Source organism: Lontra canadensis, unplaced genomic scaffold (assembly GCF_010015895.1).
Source record: "Lontra canadensis isolate GAN:19392208 unplaced genomic scaffold, GSC_riverotter_1.0 scaffold169, whole genome shotgun sequence".
Classification (NCBI taxonomy): Eukaryota; Metazoa; Chordata; class Mammalia; order Carnivora; family Mustelidae; genus Lontra; species Lontra canadensis.
The window spans coordinates 166,755-188,208 of NW_022631163.1; the positions used below are offsets into that span (position 1 = coordinate 166,755).

Consider the following 21,454-nt stretch of genomic DNA (forward strand, 5'->3'; position numbering starts at 1 on the left):
GGGACATCTAGCAGGCAGCCTCACCCATCTTTTAAGGGGCTGAGAGAAGGAAGAGCTCCTCCCTAGAGGGAAGAAACTTGCCCAGCCACATTGCACTCATGCAGCACTGCCACGATACCTGCCTTAATCCTGGAAAGCTTTCCCCCACTAGCCTGCAGCCGCCTAGATTCAAGATCACAGATACACACTTAGAGTTTCTTTTTCACCAGAAGACCTAAGAAAGAGGCAAAATGGAGGAGCTTGGAGCAGGGTAGCATGACCCCTACTCCAGGTCTGGGACTCTTCTACTTCCCCACTGCAGCAAGTCCCACCTTGTACCTTACCTTCATTATCCAGTTACTTTTCTATTCTCCAACTAGCCCTTCATTGCCCAGCTACTCCCTCTCTCTAGCTAGTCTCTCACTGCCCAGCTAATCCCTCTCTCCAGCTACTTTTCCATTACCTTAGCTGTTTCTTCACTATCCGACTCTGTGCCACCCACTCAGATGATCACTCATCGCCCAGCTACTCTGCCACTCCCCAGTTTCTCTAGCATCTTTGTGTTATCTAGGGTTCACACCAGTTTGGAACAATCAAGGGGATCTTGGCTTTAGTCAGGACAAATCTGTCCTGGTCTGTATATACATATCTCTGTAGGAAATTACGTCTTCCTGGACCAAGCAGCTGATGTTTAGAAATGGAATGTTTCCTGCTTATCATCTTTGAGGCCTTTGGTCTGGGCTACTGGAGCGGAAAGGCAAAGCCCACACAGTACAGGGCATGGAACACTGGCAGGCAGAGCCAGGAGTTCCAGCCACACAGGAGGACCCTGATGGGTTGGGTATCATGGCTCTGGAGTGGTTCTCCTGGTTGCAGATGAGAGGCTAAGACTAGAGGCTCCTCCCCCTTATCAGGGCCCTGCCCATACCATCCCTGCAGTTTGGGATGTTCTCTCCTAAAAACCAGGAGAGCTTCATTATGGATCTGATTAAATCATAAGGAATCTCATCCCAGGCTTGCCAGAAAACAAGTTATTTTCAGCATCCGTGGGCAGCAAATGAAGAAGAAAGTCATGAGCCGGAAGGAATGACTGTGTAGAAACCTTGCCCATTCAGAGGAAGGTTGGCCACCATGTCTTTTTGACAAAATGTTAGGTGCCAAGGAACATAGGAGAAGTTTTGTGAAATAATCTAGGGCATTACTTTTTAATGACAAGGGAATGGATCATATTAACTCCAAAAGGTTAGAGAAAACCACTTATAGAAGCTAATTAGGGTCTTTCCAAAGAGCTTTTATAGTTATAGATGGGTTTTGAACATTCAAATGGCTCAAGCCAAACAAAACATTTATTTGTGGCTGCCTTGAGAGATGACACACGGAAACCAGGAGATCCCAGGCACCTTGAGTTCTACAGTCTCAGTAAATAGTCTAAAAGAAGTTCATCAGGGGGCAGGCCCTTTCAATTTAGGGGTTCTGTAAAGGCTCGCTTATGTAAGCAGGCTGTAAATGTTACATCATGTGGGGTGCCAACCATTCATTTCCCACTAACTTGCAATGAAAATTGTTGTAAAATGTTTTCATTTTCATACTAAAGTATAAATGACTACAATCAGGATCTTCTTATATGAATGACTAATAGAAAGGCTGGCACTGAGTAAATGGAGATAGAGGAAATGGGGTAGTGATGGTAATGGGGGTGAGTGGAAGAAGGATTAGAAAGAAAACAGAAGAGATGTTAACCTTGCTGCTGGCCCATCGTAACCAAGGTTAGTGCCAGAGGATAGTAATAGCCACTTGGACTATATCTGCTGGCCAGATTTTATCTCTACTAATCTTCACTGCTCCCACCCACACAGTCACTATTCTTTCCACTTTACAGATGAGGAATCTAAGCACAAAGAAATTAAGTCATTCACCCAAGGACACAAAATGGAGATTAAAACTTAGTTTTGCCTGACTCCATGCTAACTCTCAAGGTCTATCACCTCTCTGCAAAGCTTCCCAACCTTTCTACCAACGGCTCCCTTTGATTCCGTTTTCCCTATGCCATCCATGTTTTGGAAGATTTTATCTATTGAACACACTGCATTTGTGAACTAATAATTCGTTCCATCTGGCTGATGATTATTTTTCTGTTCCTGCTTCTGTTTCAACATTGATCCAGACTTTAACCCCAATTACTGAGGGTTCAACATAATATTATGAAATCATATAAATCACTGTCATGGCTATGCAGTTAATAAGCAATAAAATTAAATAAGCATAAGAACCATCGCCCCATGCTGAATTCTGACTGCCACATGGTTTTGGAGTCAATGCAAATCACATACTTGGCACGCTCAACCCAGGGTCTGGGGTCCCACAGGGTTTGGCCCACCTGGTACAATCCCAGACATTGCAGGTATATCAACAGCCAATCACAGCATTTGACCAAAACAATATGCCTAGGGTTATCACACTGGGTTGCCAGAATTCTGGTCTAGAGCAAAGCAAAGTCTAAAGTGTGTGGTAGACGGCAACAGTAAGAGACCCATTGCATCAGGCACATGGGTACAGTGAGGCGTGTATGGGCTTCTCCTGCATTGACACTGAGGCTGACCATGTGACTGACTTTGGCCAATGAGACATCAGCAAACATGATGCAGGCAAAGAGCCAGAGAACATGCTTGGGCACTGGAGCTTGCCTTCTTAGAACCCCGAGTCCACCATGATGCAGGAAGCCCAGGACAAAAGACCACTTGAAGAGAGAATCCCAGCCATCCCAGCCAAGCCCAGACACTGGCTGACCCAGCAAATAACCACAACCTCATACTGAGCCCTGGTAGGACCGGCAGAAGTGCCCAGCCAATCCAAAGGAATATTGAGAAGTAAGTGGTTTGAGCCACTAAGGGTTTCAGGGTGGTCTCTTTTGCAACAATGGATAGCCAATCCAGCCCAGTTCTTAAGGGTGACTCACCTGGAGAATTGCCACTACTACCTTTGTGGCACCCAGGGAATTGAGGATCCTTATGCCAAAAGCCTGTGACCTCAGGTTTCTTCTGAAGGTCTGGGAACTCTGACTCCTCCACCAAGATTTGGGCTTCATTTAGTTTTTCATGTGTAAAGGATGAAGATACCACTTCCCTCTCCCTTACGTAGCAGATTTCGTATCTCTTCTCTTAGTTTTCACCTTTGTTCTGCCTCCACCAAGTGGCAGACAGAGGATGGGGTGGTGGGGTCAGCTCTGTTTGTTGGGACAAACACGGGATGGATGGATATACTAGACAATTTAATACTTTGAGCAGATTCTGGAATATTCTTCTATTCGCTAAACCCCAGGCTTCCTCCACAGGATTAGTTAATGACTTTGGCCTCGGTGATTGTTTTAGAAGAGCTTATGGTACGTTCATTGAAAGAGCCTCTGAGTTTCTCTGACAGAAATACTGACCATCTTCTTGCTCCATTATAAAGGACACAGTGGCTCCTAGAAGCCAAGCAAGAATAAGTCATGCCCCAAAATATCTCAACTATCTCCTCAACAGGGTCACTAGACTGAGAAATGTTAAAGCTAGAGACTGTCAGGACTCCAGTAAGCATTTGACAAGCTTCTCACATATCTCCTCACATAGGGAAGGGAAATGCTGGCGGCGTGTCATGGTGTTTGGGTTTGAAGAGTTTCCAGGAAGAGTTCCAGTTGGCTGAGTCTCCCAGGATGGCATCTCATTGGTGACTGACCATGGTTTACCATGATTGACCATGATTTATCTACCACAAATGGTTTATTCGTCCCAGAGTAGTGCCATACAATCTGAGCCTAGGAGGCTGCTGAATAAAAACACAACACAGTCTCACCTCAGAAAAGGAATTGTCTTGTACACCAGACACTCACTTAAGCATGGCCAATTTGTTCTATGCTTGTAGGCAGACCTGGCTGGGAAGCCAAGTTATAGTCAGAAGATTGTAAGGAAGTACGTAAACATCACATAGTCATCACATGAGCAGCATTATGTCAAGAGGGGTTGAAGTCTCTTTTTCCATAATCACAATGCTCTTAGGAAAGGGATGGTCAACTTCAAAGTTGTTGGTCACATGGTCACATGTCTCCCCTGGACAGGATTTAGATGGCCTCCCTCATCAATGATCTCTTAGCCTCCTTTTTCAAGGCAACTCTTCTTGACAAGGTACTCTTTATAACATTATCCACTCATCAGCATATTAATACTGTGTTCTCTTCAAACTGCCTTTCTAGACTGTGAGCTTCCTTATGGTCTGAGCCAGTCTCCTGCTCACTACTGAGCTACTGGTCCTGGTCTGAAGATGTCCAGACTGTGTTCCATGTTTGTGCATGAAATTCTACTCTGATCCCTTACATATTTTGTTATTTAATCCTCAGATAGAAAACTTCTTCCAAGTTTATGTAGGACAGGAAGGCTCTTTTTTATAGGAAATTCTTGCTGTTGTCTCCACATACCAACTATAAAAACAGTATAGCTAAATTCTTTTCAGTTGAACAACTATCCCTAATGAGTAATGACTGACTGGATACATTAACACAGAGGAGGTCCCTGGGGTTGTCCCCTAGGCTCTGTCTTTGGCCAATGCCTGTTCAACAATTTTATTAGGGATCTGGATAGTGTCCAGGAACGTGTTGTCTGATACTCTGTTTCTAGCCTAACCACAGGTGACTGCTTAAATGATTTTATATTAAATAAAAGCAAAGCTTGAGCTCCTTAGTCTCCTAGTCACATTTTCAATGCTCAAGAACCACATATGACTAGCAGCTACCATAATGGACAGTGCATTTCCATCATCAGAAAAAGTTCAACTGAACAACTCTGGAGTAGAAGGCAAATGCCAATTGCATTTGTGAATGGCGTGGAATAGAAGCTGCTGATGAATATTTTATCTGAGATGCACATATTTCATTATAGCCCGCCTATCATCCATTTTCCATCCTTCTGGTAACCGCACCCCAATTTCTCTTGGGGCAGGCACAACATATCTCCAAGTGTCAGCTCATGTGTTCTAGGAGGAGCTGACTTCAGGGGTGGGCATATGCCTTGGATCAGACCAATCATAGCATTGCATCCCTGCCCCAGCCCCTGTGATTGGCTCAGAGGTAGGCATCTTAGACAATGAGATTCAATTCTGGGACGCGCTCAACCTGGAAGACTATTAGAAAGAGAATTATTCCTAATGCAATTACTGAAAGTATAGTATATACACTTTGAGCTGCTAATAGTGATCAGAGATACTCTGGTAGCCCTGAATCCACATGGGCTTCAGTCAGTTTAAGCTGGGCTCCTATTACTGCTAACACAGGAATCTTAATATATCATTCAGAGTCCAAATTATTTGAGCAGGTAGATAATAGACTCAAATTCAACAAGATCAATTTAGGGTCTCGACTTCAGGGCTGAAAATCACCTGTGTGTCCAGGATAGCTTCTGGGATGCTGGTAATATACTGGTTACAGAGGGTGAGTACTCGGTCACAGAGGCACCCATGACATGTGAAAGTGGAACCCATTTTGCCCTTTTCCGTTTGAAGAACATACTTCAACAGATAGTTGTTTGTTTTTTTTAAATCACTTGCGTAAGAACAGGTTGGGGAAGATGTAAGTTCACTAATGGGACACCCACTTGGGGGTTTCAGTTTCTTATAAACTCCAGATGAGTCAATAGTGGCAGCCCAAAAAGCCAATGGAAAATTTGGGCCATACTAACAGATAAACTCAACCAGAATGAGGAAACTGAGAGTTCCATTCACCTGGGGGAGCCAGATCAGGCTTTGGGAAAGTTATAGACAAAGGAGAGTATGTTCATGAATCTCAAGTCACGTCCTATAAAAGTCAGCAAAAGGAACAGGAGTTGTTGACCTAAAGAGAAAAAGTGGGACGATAGGTTATAGGCATGACAGCTTCACTGAAACACCGGAATGAACAGACGACCTTATCATCTACAAATAATGTCATTTTCTACACAAAGTTCCCCCCAAAAGCTACTGAAAAAAATGAGAGTAAAATGTCTTTCTACAAAATCAATATATAAGAACTCAAAGCCTTCCTTTCAAGAAATAAACAGGACTTGTATGGTAAAAAACAAAAACAAAAACAAACCAACCCACAAGGACAACAACAACAAAAACCCTGTAGCTTTCCCGAAAGACTAAAGGAATAGCTGCCCAGTGGAGACATGTGCCATCTGCCTGCTTAGAAAAACTCATGACAAGGATATACATTGAGCCCCAATTAATTTTTTAAATTGTGGTAAAATATACAGAAGATACAAGTTATCATATTAACCACTTTTTACTGTACAGTTGAGTGGCATTAATTACATTCCCATTGTTATGTGACCCTCACAAGCATCCATCTCCAACTCTTCTCATCTTCCCAAATGGGAGCTCCATACTCATTAGACAATAACTTCCCTTTCTCTCCTCCCTCGGTCCCTTTTTGTTTTTTCATTTTTGTTTTTGTTTTTTCATTTTTTTATTATGGTAAAATATGCATAAAATTTACCACCTTAATCATTTTTAAGAGTACAGTTCAGTGGTATCAAATTATTATTATTATATATCATATATAAATATCTATATGATATTCTAATAATGTTATGAATATTATTATATTCATAATGCTGTGTGCTGTGCAACCATCATTGCAGTGTATCTCCAGAATTCCTTTTATCTTATAAAACCATAACTCTATACCCATTTACAACATTAATCAATTTTGGAGAACTCTATTTTTGAGCTCTGGAGGGAGAACCTGACCAAAAGTTCTTAAATGTCACGTGAACAGCTGAATATAACCAAGAACATTCTGCTAAAGAAGAGCAATTTAAGAAGGACTCGTTCTATAATACACTAAGCCACATTAGAAAGTTGGGATCAAAACAGTGTGTAACTGGCACAGAAACAGATTGTTAGAACAAAATGAACAGCTCAGAAAGTTACCCTTTGTCACAGATGAGGCTTGGGAGGATGAGCGTGGCCTCGCAAATTCACAGGGAAGGGAAGGAAGCTGGACAATTGAAAATGCTTCCGAAACAAAATGGAGATAGATTTTCATGGACTACTTTACACTAAAATGAATTCCAGAAGAATTACATGTTTACTTTATTTACATAAGGCCACAAAAATCTAGAAAAAGCATGTAGGTTAACATACATCGCTGGCAGGGGGGCGCATCTGGGTGGCTCAGTGGGTTAAGCCTCTGTCTTCGGCTCAGGTCATGATCTCTGGGTCCTGGGATCCAGCCCCACATCAGGCTCTCTGCTCAGCGGGGAGCCTGCTTCCCTCTCTCTCTCTCTCTCTGCCTGCCTCTCTGCCTACTTGTGATCTCATTCTATCAAATAATAAATAAAATGTTTTTAAAAAATACATCACTGGGTGAGGAAATGCTTTAGAGCAAGAGTCAGCAAACTTTTTCTGTAAAAGGAGAGAGTAAATATTTTCATCTTTATAGGTCATATGGTTTCTGTTGCAACTGCCTAACCGTGTCACTGTAGTGTGAAGGCAGCCACAGACAATATGTAAATGATTAGGTGAGGCTGTATTCCAAATAAAACTTTATTTACAAAACAGGTAGTGGCAAGATTTAGCCTCCAAACCACAGTTTTAGAGGGTTAAAAGCTCTGTTTTAGAGGGATAAGAGCAAAGAACAAAATCATGAAGGGGAGAAAGAAGCAAATATCATCAGATTAAACTACATAAAAATGATCTGGCAAAATGGTAAAGCGAACACACACATACACACATGTGCACACATACACAGTTGGCAGAAAGCATGTGCACCATATATGACAACAACTCACATCCTCCCCTCCATTTTCATGCACTCTCTGTCTCTTCTCTGTCTGACACAAACATTACCCAATCGTTGAAATCAATAAAGAAAAGAAACTAGTAGAAAAAATGGAACCCAAAAATAGACAACTCACAGAAATAAAGAAACGAATTCCCAGTAAGGTTATGAATAGGTGTTCAACCTTAAACGTCTCCGTTATATGTAAATTAAGACTACAGGACTATCTTCCATATCTTGAATCTGCCAGCAACTTTGTGCTTTTCTGTGTCATCAAGCAGGGTCGATAAGCAAGGCGGAGGTGAGGCAGGCCTGGCACACAGGCTGGGGGGTGAGGCTTGTGTGCAAACTGACCAATCAGCAATTTCTACCAAAGCCTTGCTTATGTTTATATCTCAAATCTCAGAGCCTCGAGGAGTCTACCCAAAGTAAATAATCAAACCTTGTGGCCAAATACTTCAGTCCACTGATAATCACCATGGCATAACTTATAGTAGCAAAAATTGGAAACAACCTGAAAATCCAATCATAGGGGAGTGTTTACGTCAATCATGGTACATTCAGACAGGGGACTAGGAAGTCGGCATTAACCCTCTCTTTTGCAAAGACGATATTAAGACAACATAAAACCGTCCACCTCTAAGCCACATCTGGCTCAGCAGACAGACCTTTCTTCTAAAAATGGCTCCCTCCCTGGGCTTCTGAGATGCCACACCACCCTAGCTGTCTTTCTTCTACCCTGGCAGATGATTACTGGTCTCCTTTGTCCTCTTCTTCTTGGCTCAGCACGGAGCTACAGAGGCATCCCCAGGTTTTCTCTTGGTTTGTTTCTTTGCTCCACCTACCTCACTATTACTACAGGAGAGAAGCCTGACTGCTCTCCCAGGTCTTAAATGAAGTGTTATCTCATTGTGGCTTTGATCTGCATTTCCCTAATGATTAGTGATGTGGAGCATCTTTTCATAGACCTGTTGGCCATCTGTATGTCTTCTTTGGGAAAATGTCTATGCAGATGCCTTGCCCATTTTTAATTGGATTATTTGTTTTTTTGCTATTGAGTTGTATGAGTGCCTTATATTTTTTGTATATTAACCCCTTATCTGATATATAGTTTGTGAACACTTTCTCCTATTCTGTAGTTTGCTTCTCTTTTTACTGATTTTTTTTTTTCTGTGCAGAAGCTTTTGGGTTTGATATAGTCCCACCTGTTAATTTTTTCCTTTTGTTACTTGTGCTTTTGGTGTAATATCCAAAAAAATAAAAAGTGAGCTAATATTTTCTAACAGATAATACATTACTTTAAAAAAAAGAAAGAAAGTAGGTATGGGTAAAAGAAACTTTTAAAATGCAAGACCACCAATGGATTTTAATGTAACAAAGTAAGAAAAGCTAAAAATTGATACCGTTTCGGGTTCCACATTGAGATTAACCTTCAAGAAGCGACCACCTATTGAATTTGGTTGCAATATCAAGGAATATCCACAATGATCTGAAAAGGCAATTAAAAGATTCCTCTCTTTTCCAATGGCATATCTGTGTGAGATTTTTCTTCATTTATTTTAACCAAAATAACATATCACAACATATTGAATGCAGAAGCGGATGAGAGAATCCAGCCATCTCTTTTAAAGTCAGACCTTAACAAAGATTTGCAAAAGTATAAAACAAGGCTACTCTATATTTTTTGTCTTGAAAAATATTAGTATTTTTCATAAAAATATTTATGTTCGCAGGTATGGTAGTTCTAGAACATGCCCACAAATTCTCTTTGCTTCAAGAGGTGAGTCTAATTCCTCTCCCCTTGAGTGGGAGCTAGACTCTGTGAATCGTTTCTAATGAACAGAATATGGCAGAAGTGATGATATGTGACTTAAAAGCATAGGTCATAAAAAGCAGTGTGATTTCCTCCTCACTCAAACTCGTGGATCACTCGCTCGGAAGAAAGCTAGCCTCCATGTTCAGGAGACACTCATCTGGCCCAAGAACCCGAGGCCTCCGGCCAAGAGCCACGTAAGTGTGCCATCTCGGAGGCAGAGTCTCCAGCCCTGTTAAAGCGTGAGGTGATTTTTGCAACCTTATAAGAAAGAGATCCTGAGCTAGAGCCACCCAGGCCACGCTGCCCCTGGATTCTTGATCTACAGAAGCTGTGTAAAACAGGAAATGTTTATTGTTTTGAGGGGTTCAATGTTGAGCGATCCTGCTATGCAGGAGTAGATAACTAGTACAACAGATAACAGCTTTATTTTTATGGGTTTTTTTTAAAGATTTTATTTATTTATTTGAGAGAGAGACAATGAGAGAGTGCATGAGCAAGGAGAAGGTCAGAGGGAGAAGCAGACTCCCCCTGGAGCTGGGAGCCCGATGCGGGACTCGATCCCCGGACTCCGGGATCATGACCTGAGCCAAAGGCAGTTGTCCAACCAACTGAGCCACCCAGGCGTCTCTATTTTTATGTTTTAATGAGTACATATTTATTTGAATTCCTCGGCCTTAATTTCCAATGTGATAAATATCAATACCGAGCCCAGTCAAACAAAATCTCTTAAGAGGGCTCAGTTTCTAACCATCTAAAGGGGCCCAGAGACTAGAAAGGCTGAGGACTGATGCCCTAAGCTCTTTAGACATGACCCCTTTATTAAATTTTTCTGAAACTACCCCTCGTGAGGGCACCATTTCTTGCCTATCAGGACCCTGAGTCACAGAACAGAACCAAAAGATTATCAGTAGTTGTTGCTGTTTACGTTGCGCATAGCTGTGATTTTATTTTCTTAATGTTTTTTTCTTCCTGTGCTTTAACAATTTTCTACAACAAGGATGAATGGGTTTTATAATTAAGAGAAAAGAAACTTCCCTTTTCCAAATCACCAGAAGTGAAAGTCCCCAGCACCGGCTCCGCCAGCCACAGACCTCTGTTTCCTTTGGAGGAGCTGATGGTTTAAGCACGGCATACGCAGCCCAGGTGTGCGCCAGAGCACCTGCGAGCCGGGGAGAGGCCCGCTGGGTGCCTGGAGGGTGAGGGCCCAGTGGCCACCATCGCCACCCGCAGAGCCTCAGCCAGAATAGCTCTTTCACCCTTTTTACATATTGAGTTTCTGCATAATTTCACATAAAGAAAAGTTTCCACTGCTCAAAAAAAAAAAAAAGTTTGAAAACCTTTACCGTGAGAATAACAGTTGAAGAGTTAAAATTAGGCTATAGAAGAAACACTCAAACTCTTTTTGGGAATGTGAACAGAGTTTCCATAAAGGAAATCCTCCAACATTCGGAGAGAAGAACAGGAACTCTGACAACTTAACAAATGTTGGGTGCTTTCAACTGAGGCTAGCTCATGTGGCCAAGGAAAGAGGTTATAGTTTGGGATGAAGAGCTTACCCAGGGACCCCCACCACCATCACCACCAGTGCCAAGGGCCCAAGAGGCTGGCAGGAGCAGCAGGGCCGTCGGGCCCCAAGAGACACAGGTCACAACCACGAGTGAGTGGCTCTCTCATTTCCTAGGGAAAATCCAGAGCATGAGGTGCCAGGTCTGCCTGGCAGTTAAAAGCACAGGTTTCAAAGACATCAGATGTGGATTTGAGTCCCTGGTCTGATGCCAAAAACCTGTGAGATCTTTGGCAGGTGACATTCTTCTTGGAGCTTCAATGTTCTCATCTGTCCAATGAGGTTTGAGAACACAAAATGGGTCTGCCATTTTGGAAAACAGGTTTGCAGCTTCCCAAATGTTAAACCCAAATTTGCCATACGACCCAGCAATTCCAGTCCTAGGTAACCACCCCAGAGAAATGAAAACATACATCCACACAAAGACTTATACAAAAATGTTCTTAGCAGCATTATTCATCATTACCCCAAATGGAAGCAATCCAAATGTGAATGGATAAACGAGATGTGGCATATCCGTACAATGGCATACTACAGCGCAATAAAAGAAATGAAACCCTGACACATGCCACAACCTGAAAGCACCTTGAAAACATTTTTCTAAGTGAAAGAAGCTGATCGCAAAAGCTCACATATTGGATGACTCTCTTAAGTGGAACATTCCAGAAAAGGCAAGGATATAGAGGCAGAAAAGAGATTAGTGGTTGCCTAGGGTTGGGGGCAGGGGTGGGAACCAGGAGTGACTACAAATGGGCACAAGGTTTCTCTTGGGGGTGATGCAACGTTCAAAAATTGGGTTCCGGTGATGGGTGTGCCGCACCGTAAGCTTACCGAAAATCGCTGAATTGCACACTTAAAATCAGCAAATTTTGTGACATGTCAATTAAACCTATTTCAATAGAGCTCTTTTTAAAAAATGAGATTTGACTGCCCCTCAGAGGGTCATCGTGAGGATTAACTGAGATAACTTTTGATACAAAGTAAGCACTCAATAAATAACTAACAATGATAATCAGTGTATACACTAGTACAGATTATATAAGTGTTGACCATAGATAATGCAGAATAGCTACAATTTATAGCACTAAAATCTACCCCTTAGCATACACTTCAACATCTGTAAACTCATTTTAACCCCACGACAACTTTCTGAGGCAGCTGTATTCTATCATCCTCATTTTCACAGATGGGGAAACTGAGGCCCTGAGAAGTTTAGTAACTTTGCTGACATCGCACAGCTAGTGCGTGGCAGAGCTGAGACTTCAATTCTGGAGAACTAGCCCTAGAGTCCACGTTCCTCGCCACAACACTGCACTGCCTCTCGGTAAATGTTAGCTGTGTACTGCATTTCTGCTCTAACTAGTGATGGGGTGGGGTGCAGAAAAGGCTCACAGACTGCTCCCCAAGAAGGTCACTCAAGACCCAACTCCTAGCGTTATAGGAATCAAGCAAAAGAGTGTTCCAGACAGAAGGAACTGCATATGCAAAGGCAGGGAGGTAAGAGAACGAAGGGCATATGAGAGGAAGCTGGAGTTGGAGACGGCTGGAACACAGGGCAATGCTAGGCCGGGGACACAAAAGGGTAGGGTTCAGGCAGGTCCAAGACCAAGAAGAATCCCCGGGGCCCAGACGTTAGCCTGACGACAATGCAGAGCCAGAGGAGGAAGTATAGTGCATCCCTCTCCAGCGCTGCCTTTCTCTGGGTCGACTCACATTGCCCTGGCAGGTGGAGGAGGTTGACTCAGCCACTGCTGTGAGCTCAAGGGAGCGGGGGAGCCGCCACCCCCATTCCCATCCCGCTGCGAGCTAACGCCCCTGCAACCTCCCCAGCACCGGCTCCGCCAGCCACAGAAACCATCCCTGCCAGCTGGGAGCAGCGGGCTCTGTCATACTGCCAGGATGCTGAGCATAGCCCGGCCAGACTGCCTGCTGACGGGTACTGATGGAAGCTTCACACCCCAGCCCCAACCCAGCCACCTATGGGCTGCAGGGGGACCTCTCTCCCCACCCTACGGCCCACCCCAGCACACAGTGCTCTGGCCCTCCACCCTCACTTGGCTGCCCCAAGGCCAGGGACCGGCTCAAGGGGGCAGCACTTTTCTCATTCAAATTTAATGCACATACGCTTGCATCCAACTCTTCCATTTGCCCACATCTGTCCTTGATCAACATCTACCTGTGTGCACAAGAAGTTCACTTGAGCAAAGGCAAAACTGCTGAGAAAACCTCCATGCCCATCACTAAGGAACCAGTTCAAAACTTCTGGGGAAACCCTACTATGGAATACTATGCAGCAGTTAAGAAGAATAATACAGCTCTGTAATTGCACGGTACTGGCATGAAAACACCTCCAAGGTATCTTGTTGGGTGGAAAAAAAAGAAAAGAAAAGGGAGAGAATATTGCAGAGTAATGTATCCAGCATGTTATCGCTTATGTAAAAACAAAACAAAACCAAAAAACTCCAACTAGACAAATACACAAGCAAGTAAAGAAAATGCCTAGAAGGAAACACATCAAACTAACAGAAAGAAGGAGTGGAGGGGGGAACTTTCTCCTCTGTATGCTTCTGTGCTTATTTTTACAAGAAAAACGTGTTTGTGTATATTTGGGCTCTTAAAAACAAAGTATGTTAGAACGGTCACCACCCTGGTGCAGCCTTCAGGGTCACTTTTCAGCGAGCTGTCACATTTAGGGTCTTGTCTCATTTTTGTCACACACACCCCTTGAGGACAAGGTTCAAAAGTCCATTTTACAGACTAAGAAGCTGGACCCAGAGCAGTGAAACCAGCCGCTCAAGGTCACACACAGGGCTGAGGGGGCCTGCGGTCCTGGCCCCACGCGCCTGGAGCTCCTCCCCACCAGGCCGTGTGGGAGGCTGGCAGGGTGCGGGGCCGCGCCAGGGCTGGGGAGGCACCGAAGTTCTGGAGCAGCTGTCAGCCAGCTCGCAGAGTCCCTTCAGGGAGCAGAACACGGCTTTGTCAGGGAAGGAGGGAGGAAAAGATGAGTGGCAAAGAAGAGCTGATGAACCGCCACCCACGACACAAATTAGACATCATTGATGTGCCGCCCACTGAGCGGGATGGGTCTGCCACGTCACCCAGCACCTCACGTGGGAAGGATCCTCGCAGGGCTGGTTCCCCGAGCCCGACATTTCATGCCTCTCTCCCGGGTGCTGCTCACCCCAGGCTCTCAGCTGTGCTCCTTCTGGCTGAGTAGTTCTGGGAATGCTTCTGCTCGGTTCCCAGAGCACTGTGCAACCAGGGCAGAAGGGAAACTGCACTTCTCAGAAGGTGGTAGAACCTGAGGAGCAATGTGCATAAAACCCAACACCCTCTGGGGCGGGAAGTGCCATCCCTCCATCCATGACTGTCTTAGCGCTGCATGTGTGTGGAGGTGGGAGGCCAGAGGGACCCCGGAAAGACCCCCTGGGCCTTTCCCAGGGACAGCCAGAAAGGACTCCTATGCCGGAAGGAGACTGGAGGCTGCCGAGGGGAACACAGGACACACACACACACAAACCTCAGCCATGCAATGACCCCTGAGAGCATCCTCAGAGAAGAAAGCTGGTCGAATCATGGATCTTCCAATCATTCATACAACAGGAAACAAACCTACAAGGCCATGAGGCCAGGGACAAGAGCTTGGATCCCGTGGTTTCTGGTCCCAGCTCTGCCACCTCAGTCAAGGTTCTGAATCTCTCTGGGTCTCAGTGTTCCCATCTGTAAAGTGGGTGTTTATTATACCTGCCTCTAGGGTATCATGATATCTGGATCAGGGGACATATAATAACATAATTAAGTAAAATGTAACCAGTACAGGGTATCCATAACATCTGGAAACGGATGCTATGAGTGTGTATTTGCATTTATGTTTTTTTATTAGTTTGCTTAATAGAGTGAAAATGTCCTAGACAACATTGTATATATTCCTCTGTTTCCAGACTTCATGGACACTCCACACATGAGCAGTTATATATATATACATGTAGATACAAATGTGATATTATACAAATGATATATATACACAGACAGACATTCATTCTATAAATATAATGAAATAAAATATAGGAATCATACAATAAAACATACTCATACCCACTCACAGAGTACGACGGACCACACATACCCAATAGCTTAGCGGGATTCGCTAACCCAAAGCTCACAGCAAACCCTTAAGGCGGATGCCAGTGTTGACCCCCGTGTTACAGAGGTTGACCCTCAGGTACAGGGAACCGAGGTGACTTGCCTCCCTGCCAGAGTCACGCCGGGAAGAACGGACAAAACCTGTTTCAGAAGCGAGGGCAGTCTGCGCGCGGGTCCGTGCCATTAACCAAGGCCCTACACCGTCCAGGGCCGCAGCCAAGGCCCGGGAAAGCCCAGCAGCACGCGGAGCGCCCGGCGCAGACCCGACCCGGCCAGCTCCCCCCAACCCCCGGGCCCCATCCCCACCCCCCGCCAGGGCAGGAGGCACCGGCCCCAGCCCCGGGCTGACCTGGGGCCAGAGGGGCCTACCTTCCTCGGCGTCGTTCCTCAGTGAGGCCTCCAGCAGGGCCACGCTGGCCTCGAAGGACACCTTCTTCCGCCGGCCGCCCGTGCTGCGCTTCCGCTCGTGCTTGCGCTTCCGGTGCTGCAGGTCCTGCTCGTACTGCGCCCACTTCTTCAGCTGCTGCGCCCGGCGCTTCTGGGCGGCGCGCAGCCGCTCCAGCGTGGGCACCTTCTCCAGCAGCTGCAGCTCGGTCAGCAGGTCCACGTGGCTGGCCATGGCCTTGGCGCCTCCCCACACCCTGGCGGGGGAGGGGGTGGTGCTAGCGCGGGGCGCCGGGTGCCGGGGTGGCGCGGGGGTTCTTGCGGGGCTGGGGCCTCATCGTGGGGCCTGTGCGGGGAGAGAGAGACACAGATGGACGTGCGGGTCAGGCGCGAAACTCCGATCTGAGGGTGGTACTCGCCCCGTGTGCCAAACACTTGCTTCTATTATATTTAAGTTGAGATGGAATTGACCTATAACATTGTGTAAGTCTAAGGCATACAAAGTGTTGATCTGATACATTTATCTATGGCAATAGGATTACCACTGCAGCCTTGGCTAACACCTCCATCGTGTCACAGAATTGTTAATTTGGCGGGGAGGTTACACTGTTATTTCATATAAGGTCTTTATATTGTTATAACATATAAGGGGCTTGTTATATTGTTATAACATATCAGGAATTTTTGTTTCTTTTAAAGGAATTAATACCATATCTTAAATTGCTCAGCATTCATTTGTTATATGGTAAATAGTGACAGATATCACCCACATAAATAAAAGCTCTTGGACATCTTTAATTTTAATAGTATAAAGGGGTCCTAAGACAAAGAAGTTTGGTAATAGCTGAACTTTTAAGAACTAGAAAATGTTAGTTGAAATTTTCGTCTTTGGCTGACCTTAAAAAAAAATTTTTTTTAATCACACTTTTTGCTCTCATGGACTCCTGAACAATATGAAGTCAACAAAATTTCAGTCTAACGCTAGCTGGTCCCTGTCTTCATTCAGCACCGACCCTATGGGCTCTCAGACACACCAGAAAAGGGTCCTGGAATGATCACTTGAACATATTTAAGCCTCTTTTCCCACCTATAAAATATTGTCTCCACCTCCCAGAATTGCTAGGAATAAAAAGAGCTGACCAAAAAATGTTATACACCTAATAGCAGAGAGAAACAGCTTGGAGGGAAAAGAGTAGGGACATGTAAACTCAGCCCATCTGGGACCCCACAGGCAAGGCTGGTGGAGAATTGTGGGGTGCTGGGCAAGAGAAAGACTGGCACAGTTCCGCATTTGGGTAATATGGAAATGCCTGCTGGTCCCCAGGGGTCAGGACAGCCCTGGGTTTCAAGAAGTGATCGCTGATCTTCTGGGCTCCCTGCTTTACTCCTGGACTTCCCGTCCTCCAGGGGCTAATGACCAGGATTAGGTGTGACCCCTGGGAGCACAGACTGGGTCAGATCATTCTTCACATCCCTCCCAGCTCTGAGACTGGAGGGCAGACAAGCAAATGGGGAAGGGGTTGGCTTGGCCATGCTCAGAGGGCAAAGGTCCTCAGGGTCTGAGTGAACCTGACTTCAAAAGTAAACATAAGCCAAAGGCAAGGCTCAGCCAAAACAAGCCAGCCGCCTTTGGTTGCTTTTATTTTGTTTTGTTGTGGATACCTTGTAATGCTTTTTATTTATTATTTTTTTAAGTTTTTATTTATTTATTTCACAGACAGAGATCACAAGTAGGCAGAGAGGCAGCAGAGAGAGAGAGGAGGAATCAGGCTCCCCACGGAGCAGAGAGCCTGATGTGGGGCTCGATCCCAGGATCTCGGGATCATGACCCGAGCCGAAGGCAGAGGCTTTAACCCACTGAGCCACCCAGGCGCCCTTAGTGCTTTTTAAATTAATTAATTACACGTTTTATTTTGAGATCATTGTAGATCCACACGCAGTTGTAGCAAATAATATGCAACTTTTACCTAGTTTGTCCCCAGGATAACATCCTGCAAAACTATAGTCAGTATCATAACCAAGAACCTGATATTGACACAACCTATCAATCTATTCAGAAGTCCCTGGTTTTACATGTACTCGTGTGTGTGTGTGTGTATTAGTTTAACACAATTGCATCATATGTGTAGGTTTGTGTGTCCACCACCACAGTCAGGATACAAACAGTTCCATCACACAAGGATTCCCTAATGCCCTTCTCTCCAAGCACTCTTATCCTTGCCCTTAGCAATCAACTGATCTCCATCTCTAGAACTGTGTCACCTCAAAAACATTGTATCAATAGAACCAGACAGCAGGTAACCGTTTGGGATTGACTTTTTCACCAGCATCATTACCTTGAGATTCATTCAAATTGTTGTGTGTATCCATAGCCCATGCTTCTTTATTGCTCAGTAGTATTCCATTGTGTGAGTGTACCACAGTTTGCTTAACCATTCACTCACCGCGGAATGTCTGGGCTGTTTCCAGTTTGGGGATCTTACCTTCACGGGCAGCTTTCCTGTGAACATAAGCTTTCACTTCTTTGGAGTAAATGCCCGAGAATACAACTGCTGGATCATTTGCCAATTATTTGATTAGTTTTATAAAAAACTGTCAAACTGTTTTCCAGGGTGACTGTACCATTTTTCGTTCTCACCAGCAATGTATGAGTGATGTAGTTTCTCTGCCAGCAGTTGGTGGTGTCACTGTTTTTGCATTTTAGCCATTTAGACAGATATTTTGGTTGCCTTTTTTAAAAGTAAGGGGTTTGGAAAAGTTGAATTCCCAACCACATCATATCATGACAGTCAGACCTCTGGGAGCTAGTGGATCACATTTTTACTTCTACCCACTTCCTCAAGTGATCTAACATTTAACAAGCTCCTGCTCTGTGACAAGCCTGGATTCAGCGATGGATCAGGGACTAGCGCTCTGCCTTCTACGAATCCTCTATGTGTCGCCTATCAATGTATCTACAAATTCTTTTTCTCCTCTTGACAATCTAATGAGGTAGGTAGTATCATCATCCCCATTTCACAGAGAAGGAAATTGAGGCATGGAGGGATTAAGCAGTTTACCCAACATCATGTCATAGCCAGAAAATGGAAGGGCCAGTCTGCCTGAGGCGATGAGGAAAGCTCTCCAGAGCAGGGGACAACTGAATTGAATCTGAAACGATGAGTAGGCGTTTGCCAGATAAAAAGGACAGACACGGGCTGAGAGGGAGCTTACCAGTGTACACAGGCAAACCGAGGGGCTGATTACCATGAAGGAAATTCTAGGAACAGACACCCACAAACATGGCTTGAGGAGGATGGGGCCACTCGGCCCCATCCTCCTCAAGAACAGAAGTCTTTGGAGTGGCGGTGAGCGGTCTGTGGCTAGGGGCCTGACTTAACCTGGAAGCCCACTGGTCCACATCATGTTTTCTTGCTTCGTTGGTTGGGCTTTGGACCACACCATGTTTTATAATACAATTATGTATTGCTAACATTTAAAACTTGAAGCTTTGGGGTGCCCGCGTGGCTCAGTCGGTTAAGCGTCTGCCTTGGGCTCAGGTTATGATCCCAGGGTCCTGGGATGGAGTCCCGCACTGGGCTCCCTGCTCAGCAGGAAGCCTGCTTCTCCCTCTCCTGCTTCCACTGCTTGTGCACACTCGCTCTCTCTCTCCCTGTCAAATAAATAAATAAATCTAACAAACAAACAAAAACAAACAAACAAAAATAACCTTGAAGATTTAATATCCGAAATCAGATATTCAGGTTTTCCTAGACCATCTCAGCACCTGGCCATGCTGGGCTCCTGTGGCAACAATCTGCAGATATGAAGTAGGACTGTCCCGTTCAGGTGGGGACACCACTAGCACCACCACATACCCCCCTTACCCTACCTGATGTCCTTCACTAATTGGCATCATTTGCTAGCTCCTGTGTTCACCTGAGTTTGCAAGCCCTGTCTTAGGCAGAATGAGACAGCAGTCTGCAAAGAGAAGAGAGTCTATGCATCTCCCCATTGAAGAATAGGACCCAGGTACAGGGTAGCTGGGCTGTGTACCTGAAAGACAGACACCTAGCCACCAGAGCAGTCCAGCAAGCAAGTCAGCAAGGTGCTTGTGGTCTCAGGAGGTGGCAGATTCTCCATCGCACCCCAGAGAACTCCGTTTCCACTTTTGCCAGATCGGCCTGAGTATTCCGTAAGATCGCTCTGGGCCCTAACATTCTCTACACCGTTACTCCTTTTTGCACTGTTGAGTGTTTACTGACCACCTACCAGGTGGGAGGCACCAAAATCCTGCCAAGACTAAAGATAAGAAGCAGAATACCAATCATTTACCCTGTTAATTAAAGCCCTTAATCCTTTTCTAAGGACTCTCCAGCCATCATCTAGCCAAGTGTGGAAAGAGAATTCCCTCCAAGGGAATTTTCAAAAGTATGCAACAAGATTTCACATACCATGGACTCACAGAAAGCAAGTTACGTTTTTCACTTCTTTTTTAATCTGTTGGATTTTCCCCAGAATAAAGTGTCATTTGGGGACTAATAGAGTTTTAAACATCCATCGTTATAACCATGTCACTCTCCCTCATAAACAAAGAGAAGGTGGGCTTCGGGGTCATAGCCTTGGGCAAGCAAGGTGTCTGGGATAGAAACCCAAAAACATTGTTTCATTTTCTGTGGATTTGTTTTCACAGTTACTGTTGACTTATGGCAGCGGTATAAAATTTCCCTTTTAAATAAATCTACTTCAGTGGAAAACTAGCAAGCTGGAAGCCAAAAAAGAAAAAAAGAAATAATGATGGGATTTAATGTTGGCAAAAGACGGAAGTGATTGGCATTTGGGAAATCCACCCGGCTACTGATTCTCAATGACAATTTCAGAAGGGAACCGTTTGTATGAACTCATGGTTTCCTCTGACAAATACCTGTTGGGCATCTAGCACAGGCCAGGACTGTGCCAAGGGCTAGGGGTACAGCAGGGCAGAAGACAGGCACAATCCCTGATCATTGGCTGGATGACAGAACAGAGGAACGAGGGAGTGGGGAACATGCTCTGAGGAGATAGAGACTGAGCAGCAACTCAACCCATGGGTCAGATTCCCAAGGCAGTACTCCGTCCGCGGGGCCCATGGCAGCAGGCCCCAGGCAAACAGAAGGCACTCGCTGCAATGCCCTCCGTGACTAAGGCACGTTGCTTGGGAGGAAGGAATTAAGGGCAGTTGCCCAACCCCCCCCCCCCAGAGCAAGGTGAGGACAATGCCTCCCAAGGGCCAATAAAAGGGGCCAGAGCACATTTTCCTCTGACTTTGCTCTCCCTGCCAGTCCCTCCTGCCTCACCCCTCTGGGTTCCCTGGAGCTGGGGCTCCAGGACAGCTCCCTCTTGACTGCTGGTTTTCAGGTGACCTAGTTTCCCCCAATAGACCCACACACCTCCTCCCACCCCCGTCCGAGAAAACCCTGCTTGGTCTAATTAAAGAATTGCCATCGTGCTGCTAATAGCTGCTGGGCGGCCACCAAGCCAGGGCACCTGCCTGGATGCTGGGGCAGCCCACAGAAGTCCTGGCTCCCAGGGGCCGTGGCCTGGCCCCCTCTGAGACCTGGGAGCACCTGTCCGCACTTGCAGAGGAAACCCTGGATGGCATTAGAGACACAGCCCCAACCATCAGCACCTGGGAGAGGTCATCAACATCATTATCACTGACCGTGGATCCCCAGCGAGGACCTCATTTGGAAGAAGACCAGCTCCATGGAGAGATATGAAGCCTGGTGTTTTGTGGGAACATCCGCACAGACCATCCTGC

General features: G+C 45.4%; 1 protein-coding gene across 2 annotated transcripts in view; it reads right to left on the reverse strand.

Moving 5' to 3' along the window:
• Positions 1 to 21,454, reverse strand: part of PPP1R16B (protein phosphatase 1 regulatory subunit 16B) — an 87,394-nt gene that overhangs the window by 45,109 nt on the left and 20,831 nt on the right. For both annotated transcript variants that reach the window (XM_032845807.1, XM_032845808.1), the window contains exon 2: positions 15,661 to 16,021. In XM_032845807.1, the coding sequence (XP_032701698.1) occupies positions 15,661 to 15,910 (250 nt within the window). In that variant the 5' untranslated portion in view covers positions 15,911 to 16,021. The remainder of the gene's footprint in view (positions 1 to 15,660; positions 16,022 to 21,454) is intronic.